The sequence below is a fragment of the Elephantulus edwardii genome, unplaced genomic scaffold (genome assembly GCF_000299155.1).
Source record: "Elephantulus edwardii isolate Elephantulus edwardi_28Jun2011 unplaced genomic scaffold, EleEdw1.0 scaffold00176, whole genome shotgun sequence".
Lineage (NCBI taxonomy): Eukaryota > Metazoa > Chordata > Mammalia > Macroscelidea > Macroscelididae > Elephantulus > Elephantulus edwardii.
The window spans coordinates 2,308,918-2,317,274 of NW_006399926.1; the positions used below are offsets into that span (position 1 = coordinate 2,308,918).

Below are 8,357 nucleotides of genomic sequence, written 5' to 3' on the forward strand. Positions count from 1 at the left end.
TTGCATAGTGGAGTGTACTTGGGGCGGTGGGAGGGGGTGCAGGGGATAGTATACCAAAGAAAGAATTTTACTTTTCAAAGAGAGGAGCAAACTGGGTGGATGGGTGGGGGGGTGCTGGGCAGGGAGAAAAGTGAAACAATGAATGAATGGAAATCCAAAATCTCTGTAAATGTTCATTAAATAAAATAAAATGGAAAAAACAAGGAAAAAAAAGACCAAAAAAAATAATGCATGGAAATGATTGTATGAAATACAAGGTAAATCAAGAATAGTATAAAACACAATGTATATGAACCTTGTAAGAAAGCAATATAAAATAAAAATGGAAAAAATATTGGTGACATGGAACAATTTTGGTAGGAAGCGTATGATCAATAACTAATGGTAATGAAGGAAGGAGTTCAAACTGCAGTAAGTATCGAGGGTAAAAAGAAAAAGCCCCAGGAACTGACAGGTTTTAACAAACAGATGCAGCCCTAGATGTGCTCACTGATAGATCTGGAAGACAGCTACTTGGTCAATCTACTGTGAGCGATCATACTGTTCCCATTCTAGAAAGAAGTGATCCAACAGACTGTGGAAATTACTGAACAATATCACTAATATCACATGTAAGTAGAATTTCTCTGAAGACTATTTAAAAAAATGGTTGGAATGAGTACATGGACATAGAATTGTCAGAAATTCAAACTAGATTCAGAAGAGGCCATGGCACAAGGGATACCACTGCTGCTATTAGATAGTTCTTAGTTAAAAGCAGACTATACAAAGGCACTTGACTGTGAATCACAACATATAATGGCTAACACTGAGAAGAAAGGGAATCAAAGAACACTCTATACCTATCCAATCTCTATGCTGAGCAAGTCATTTGAGAAGGTGAATTATGTGAATATGGTAGCATAAGGATTGGAGGACTCATCAATAACTTGCGTTATGCAGATGACAATCTTGCTTGCACAAAGAGATGACAACTTGAAGTACTTGCGGCAGAAGATCAAAGACTAGAGCCTTCAATGTGGATTATAACTCAAAAGACATAAATCATCACTACTAGGCCATCATTACGATAGATGGAAGATTGAAGTCGTCAACGATTTCATTTTACCTGGTTCCATAATCAACACCCATGGTAGTAGCAATCAAATCAAAACATATCTCATTGGGTTAATCAGCTGTCAAATTATTTCTCCAAAGTGCTACAGGTAAAGAATGTCAGCTTAAAGATGAAGGTGGACATAATTCAAGCCATGGTCCTTTCAACTGCTTCCTATGCATCTGAAATTTGGACAATGAGTAAGGATGATGTTTTTGAACTATGGTGTTGAAGAAGAAAAATTACCCTACAGACTGCCAAAACAACAAACCACCCTGTCTTAAAATAAGTGCAATTAGGTTGGTCCCGAATAGAAGTAAGGACAGTGAAACTTTGTCACATGTACTTTGGGCATGTTGTCAGGAAGGTCCAGTCCTTGGAAGAAGATGGTAAGCTAGGAAAAATGGAGGGTTAGGGAATGAGAGGAAGACCCTCAACAAGATGACAGACATCATGACTTTAACAATGGGCTTGAACATATCAGAGATGTTAAAGATAGCACAGGACAGGGCAAGATTCAGGCCTGTTTGTCACTGAGCCACACACAGTCACCTTGATAGCAAATAACAAGCAAAACCATGAATTAAGGTCAGAAACGGTTAAACTTACCCTGTAAGGAATTGAATTTAATAAGTTTACTGTACTTACACTCTGTACCCACCCAAATCTTAGATGCTGTGGTGAGTTCACTGCAGGGATGAGAACAGATGTATACAGAGCTAAGTACTTTCTATTACCACAGGGTCAGGTAAGTTTGGGAAAATCCAGGTTCCAGAGTATTAGCTGCATTATCTTTCTGACTGAATAAAAATCTATAAATCTAGTTTCTGTTGGTTTTGTTGTCCTGATACATAAAATGAAAAGTAACAACACAAATTACAAACCTTGAAAAAAAAGTCCATTTAATGTTAGAAACTCACCGGGTCACTTTCACTAGTGCGAGAAATAGCTCTGGGACTCTCAAAAGGAGCCTGGTTATCTAGGTGAGCAGCAATGCTTTGTGATGCCTTGGTCCCTATGTGCAAAAAACGTCCATGGTCCAGCTAGAAAAGAAATGGTTTTAGTTTTGGAATTATCAGGTTTTTAAAGCTTAGTTGTAAGCCATGCATGCAAAATGAAAAAGGGTCACTAAAGTACATAATAATTCTACACAAAAGGAAACATTGTAATAATTCTGCAAGCTTAAGTATTCATTCATACTGTTTCAGGTCATAATCTTCACAATTATTTGATATGCATCAGAAAGCTGGACAATGACTAGGGATGACAGAAGAGTTGATGCCTCTGAGCTATATGGTGCTGGAGAATAGTAATGAATATGCCGTGGACTGTTAGGAGAACAAACAGGTTTGTCCTGGAGAGGCTGAAACCAGGCAGTTCCTTGGAGACAAGGCTTCTGAAGGTTCATCTGACATACTATGGGCATGCTGCAAGGAGAGACCAGTCCTTGGAGAGGGACATCATGCTTGGCAGGGTGGAGGGCCAGTGCAAGAGAGGAAGACCCTGGATGAGATGGACTGACTCTGTGACTAGGGTAATGGGGGTAGTTGTGTCAGAGACAGTAAGGTTGGCAAAGGATAGAGCAGGCTTTAGGGCTGTTGTACACAGGATTGTTATCAGTTGTAAGCACTTAACAACAAAAAATATATTCTAGATGTAAACAATTCTGTGACAGACTGTTCATGAGTTTAAGCAGAACCATTCACAACCTAAAGCAGCAGAAGTCTGATGAACGGTGACTTTTTTTCCTTCTGTGTGCTGTCGTGTCAGAACTAACCCATAGCCGCCCCTCCAGCAAGTTTTCAGAGGCAGTAAAATGCACAGAAGAGATTGTCGATCCTCCTCCCACGGAGCTGCTCGTAGAGTCAAACTGTATGCCTTTGAGATTATAGTGTAGCTTCTTACCACTAGACCACCAGAGCTCCCTTTAATAATTTTTAATTTCAATCTTTAACTCTCCTCAGCTATTAGTGCAATGTTCTTCAACTTCTGATAGTTAAAATTTTAATATAATTGTATTTTGCAACAAATTTTACTAGCTGTAACTTAGAATAAAGACTCTTACATATGAGAGAGTATGCAAAGTATCCAACTAAGTTAAAGTAAACTGTTCTAAATGCAATTCATGGAAGAAACTGTACACTGAAACCTCTTAACCAATGAATAGAGGATAGGATTTCAGTCAACAGACTTGAAAGAAGGACGACTTCAGAAGAGAACCCAAGATTGAGCTTAAGTATTACAAGCCTTATGTAGAAATAACACGATTAGTAGCAGTTACGAGAGGAATACGAAGAGTATGAAGTCAACAGAAGCAGAATAGAAATGTGAGAAGTAGTTATATAAAGGAGTTGCTTGTTCAAACACCACAAAATAGGAAAGCTGCTTGTATTTGTATTTATTACATTTAGTCTCACCAAGTAGTACCTTACATGTAAAAAAAGTATTTTTTCTTATTCTCATCATAGTATTTGACACTCATTTTATGAGAAGACTATAAACTCCAGGTGTGAATTCAGCCCCCAACAGTCCATTCCCACCACACAGACAGTTCTAATATGATCTCTATAATTTTTGCATCTTCATCTTTTTTTTTCATAATCCATGAAATCTATCTTGGTAAATAATAGGTTTAAACTTTAACCTAAAAAAGCTTGGTTGGGTCCCTACTAATGTCCAAAGTAGTATCAAATTCCTCAGCAAGATAATTAAGGCCATTTTAACTTACTTTTTTATTCTCATCCCTTCAGAAACTCAACATTCCACCCACATGACCATTCTAAACATACTATTCTCATGTATGCTTCATTTCCCCCACCCCCATGCTAAAAAAGCTCAGTTGGCACAATCATTAATTGCCAACTGGAAAGGCAGTCTGTCTTCTAGTGATTTCAGCCAAGGAATCCCTTTAGCTCAGTTCTAATAGGGTCACTAAGGGTAATAATTGATTTGATGGCACAACAGAACAATGTTTTGGTTTTTATTTAAACATCCCTCTTTTCCTGTGTCAATTCATTTTTTAAGGTTTCCTTCAAAGGGCATGAAGATTTGCAGACAACTTCAATTAAAGGCAATTATTTTACTTTCTCTGCTAAGAGTGCCAAGAGTCTGCTAACTGCTTACTACATACTAGGCTCTACAGTAAGGGAGCTCTGGTGGCCTAGTGGTGTTGCACTGCCTACCAAAAGGCATGTGATTTAAATCCATGGTTCCATGGGAAGAAGATGGGCAATCTCCTCCCATGTGTTTACAGCCTCTAAAACTGTGGTTTTGGAGCCTCTGCTTTCAATTTTGAGTGGGTTCTGACTTGATGGCACATAACAACAGGCACTACAGTGATGTGCACAATTTTTTGAGTCAAGATCCCTGAAAACAAGAATTATCATCACTGCTGTTTTATGATGGCAGAATCCAACATTCAAGAAAGTAACTGTGCCTAAGGTAGTAAGAGTTAGTAAGTGTCCTTACTAGAATTAAAATCCAAGTTTGTTGGGTACCAAACATTGTATCTTCTTATGGTGCATATTAGTTTATTTCCCATTCTAAATCATATATACTTGGGGGGGGAAAAATATTTTACTCATCAGTTTTTCTTACTTCTCTGAGACTTTTATGTTTCAAAAGTACTTAGTACTCACAGCTTTCAAGAGAAAGTAATAGAGTAGTAAACAGTAACATCAGAGAGGCACTCACTCCTACTCCTTATAATAACCCCTATGTAAGATCAAAGGGCAGTTGTTCCCTAAATATTTATAAAGCTCAGAGGCAGAAAGAGGTAGGACAGAGTAACTGAGTGCAGTTGTACTATATTGTAAATAATGTTATAAACAAAATGTATATAACTGGTTTTCATCAAAACCCAATATGCTGTGTTAACTTTCACTAAAAAAAAATACGGTAAGTAGAGTTATTTCGCTTTTGTCTGGAATTGTCTTATTACTGTCAATAAACACTGTGGCAGAGATGGCAATGTTCATTCACCAAATAGCCAACTATTTCCCAGCATTCCTTGAAAACAAGCTGGGGTCATGAGTGGAGAGATTTAGAAATAGAAATAACTTGTATCATTTGTAGTCTGGGGTAGTTAAGAGTGTGTTTTCTCTTCCTTTGCCATAAAGAACTCAAAAAAGATACAAGTTGAAACAGTATCTAACCTAATATGGTGCAAGTTAGCCTTTCATACACCCCCTGTTCCCTTGCCTGCAGATCTCACTGGAAACAAAGCCACAGAAAAGCAAAATACTCAAATAAATGACACACTTCATGGTGCTAAACCACCATAATTTACCATTACCTCAGCACATTATTTAGAAAGAGACATCCTAGTAATGCTACTCACCGATTTAATGTTAGAGGGAAAGCACCGTGTTCCTTTAAAAAGTAGAAGTGAAAAACTAAAGCTATCAAAGGCCACAAGGTGGTGCTATTTCCATAGTAATATTTTAAAAGTAATTTTTTTTTTTTACAGCAAATGAAAAGTTGCAAAATGGATTCCTTACTTTTTTAAGTATAATACATGGTATCACTCACATAGCCTGCTGCTTTTACGGAAAACAATCGTAGAACAGCATTGGTGAGTTAATTAAGGTCACTCTGAGACAAACTATAAAAACCACAAATTTTTTTCTTCACACTATGTTATAAAACAAAATGTCTATCACAAAACCACATAAAGAGAAAAAAAATTTTTTTCTCACTGACATCTTTTCAGAGTCTGACCTCAAGAAATTTTTATTTGGTACTATGGAAGTTTCATCCTTTAATATAATTAAATAGAGGGCAGAATCTGTCCCTCTTCTGAGTCTTGCTTTTATTATTTTATATATGTATGTTTACCATAACTCCTTGAGGAAAGGCTTCTCTTTTTCTAGTAGAACTAAGCCACAATTATTTGATAAAACTGATTTTCTGGGTCAGTTCTTAGTTTTCAGAACTTGGTTCTGGGATCATTTCTGTCATTTATTAATCTAGGTTAGGTAGCCTCTCAGGTGCTATATAATCATTGCACTCTAATACCCATTCCAATTTCCACCTCAGGACTGTGGTTCTTGAAAATGTAACTGACTGAAACATGTGGTTAACGTGGAAGGCTTTGAAGTTAAGACAGTTGTGGCATCTAGACTAGGCACTGCAACTTCACAGCCTCTTACCTCTCCTCTCGCAAGTTACTCAGCTTTTCTGTTTATACGTTTATGAAATAGGGCAAATAATATCTGCCTTATGGATTGGCTGTTAGGATTAAGTACAAGTACATGGAACAAAATGAAGCCCAACAAATGTATGGATTGGCTGTGAGGATTAAGTACAAGTAGATGGGAAAAAATGAAGCCCAACAAATGCTATTAGTACTATTAGTAAAAAAAGTTATTTTAGAATCCTGAGTATCTGTCATAGAGAAGGTACCAACAAACTTATTTGCTAATGGTCTGAACAGGCAATTGCTTTGTCAGGTATTTCACTAAAGGATGATAATCATTAATGCTGCTAGAGAAATGTCAATAAAGAGAACCTAATTATATTTTCTTCTTGTTGTTGGTGCCAATGAGTCAAGTATGACTCACAGTGACCCTATAAACAACAGATCTGAACCCTGTCCTATTGTGTGTCATCCTCACAATCTCGGATGTAATCCAGACCACTGCAATAAGTCCTGTGCCAGTCCATATCGGTTGAGGGCCTTCCTTTTTCGCTCACCATCCACCATTCCAAACATGATGTCCCTCTCCTAGCAACATTCCCAAAGTATGTGAGACAGAGCATTATTACCATTGTTTGTAAGGAGCACTCTGGCTACATCTCCTGGAAGACATATTTGTTTTCTTAGGAGGTCACGTGGTAGATTCTCAAGTACACCTACTCTACTCAAGACCTATTATTTGAAAGTTTTTAGGGCAGCTGAAAGTGAAATGCAAGGGCAGAGAAAGAGAATTGTGATTGTTAAGGAAAGAACTGTAAATTAAAGCACTAGAATGCTGATGTTCTCCAAAAAGGATTTCATTCTGCATGCAGTAAACCCACTTAAAACCAAGAAATTCACATTAAAAAGACAAGGCACAAGTGTTCAGGTCAGTTAGGCTTCACTTACCTTGTGGGCCCTGGAAATAAATTTTGTCATTCTTTTGAGCATTGTCTTTGTTCTTTAAAAAAAAAACAGTGAAATATTAAGTAAGTCACACGCAAGAGAATATTCCTGTAACACAAAAAAGTGACAAAATGTCAGTATTCAGATTATGTATGTGAAGAATCCCTAGAAATTTGATGAAGAAATATAAGTAAGAGATACGGGGTCAGGGATAAAGGAAAAAGGCATTTAACAGTAAAGAAAACAGAATTATTAATAGCTAATCAAGAAAAATTTTCTATTTCATTACAAAGAAATGCAAATTAACACCATCACAATGTTTGGGAAAATGCAAAGTTAGAGAATAACAGCATATGATTATATAAAATTAAAAAACAGAAATTTCAGTAAATTATTTAGGGATACACATATCCATTATAAAGTAGAAGCAGGCAAGAGGAAAAGGTTTAAGACTAAGGCAGGGCCCTCAAAGGAGCTGGTACTTCTACCACTGAGTAATGGGCATATTATTGTTTTTATATTGTATGCTTACATTTATTATTTTGTATGTCTGAAATTGCTGTTGTTAGGTACTATCAAGTTCACTCTGACTCATAGCAACTCTGTGAACATCAGACATGAACTGTGCCCTATCCTGGGACATCCTCAACATCTGATATCCTTGAGCCCATTGTTACAGTTCCTGTGTCAGTTCTTCTTGTTAAGGATCTCTCTTTCTTGGACCCCCACTTTCTCCATTCCAAGGACTGGTCACACCTGAAAATGTGTCCAAAGTACGTAAAATCAAGTTTCATCATTCTTGCCTGTAAGGAGCACCATGGTTGCATTTTCTCCAAGACAAATTTGTTCATTCTTTTAACAGTCCATGAGATACTCTGTTGTACTATGCAGTACCACAACTCTTCTGTTATCCTTATTCATTGTCCAACTTTCTGACACATAGCAAGTGACTAAAGAGACCATGGTTTGAATCAGATACACCTTAATCTTTATACAGGCATCCTTTCTCTTTAGCACAGATTCTCCAAACTGATTTCTTAATCTGCTGCTTAATAAAAAAGAAAAAGAAAAAAAAAGGGAATTGATTGTGGATCCAAGTAAAATGAATTCACTGGCAACTTTAATCTTTTCTCCATCTATATGTTGCCTATTTCATAAGAGAAAGATGAGCAGCTTCTT

The 8,357-nt window shown here is 37.0% G+C and overlaps 1 protein-coding gene across 1 annotated transcript in view; it reads right to left on the reverse strand.

Moving 5' to 3' along the window:
• Nucleotides 1-7,223, reverse strand: part of DAP3 (death associated protein 3) — a 24,909-nt gene extending 17,686 nt beyond the window's left edge. The window contains exons 1-2 of the mRNA XM_006895784.1: nt 7,182-7,223; nt 2,017-2,139 (exon numbers count right to left, since the gene is read on the reverse strand). Coding sequence (XP_006895846.1) covers nt 2,017-2,139; nt 7,182-7,223 — 165 coding nt within the window. The remainder of the gene's footprint in view (nt 1-2,016; nt 2,140-7,181) is intronic.
• Between the last annotated feature and the right edge of the window lie 1,134 nt (nt 7,224-8,357).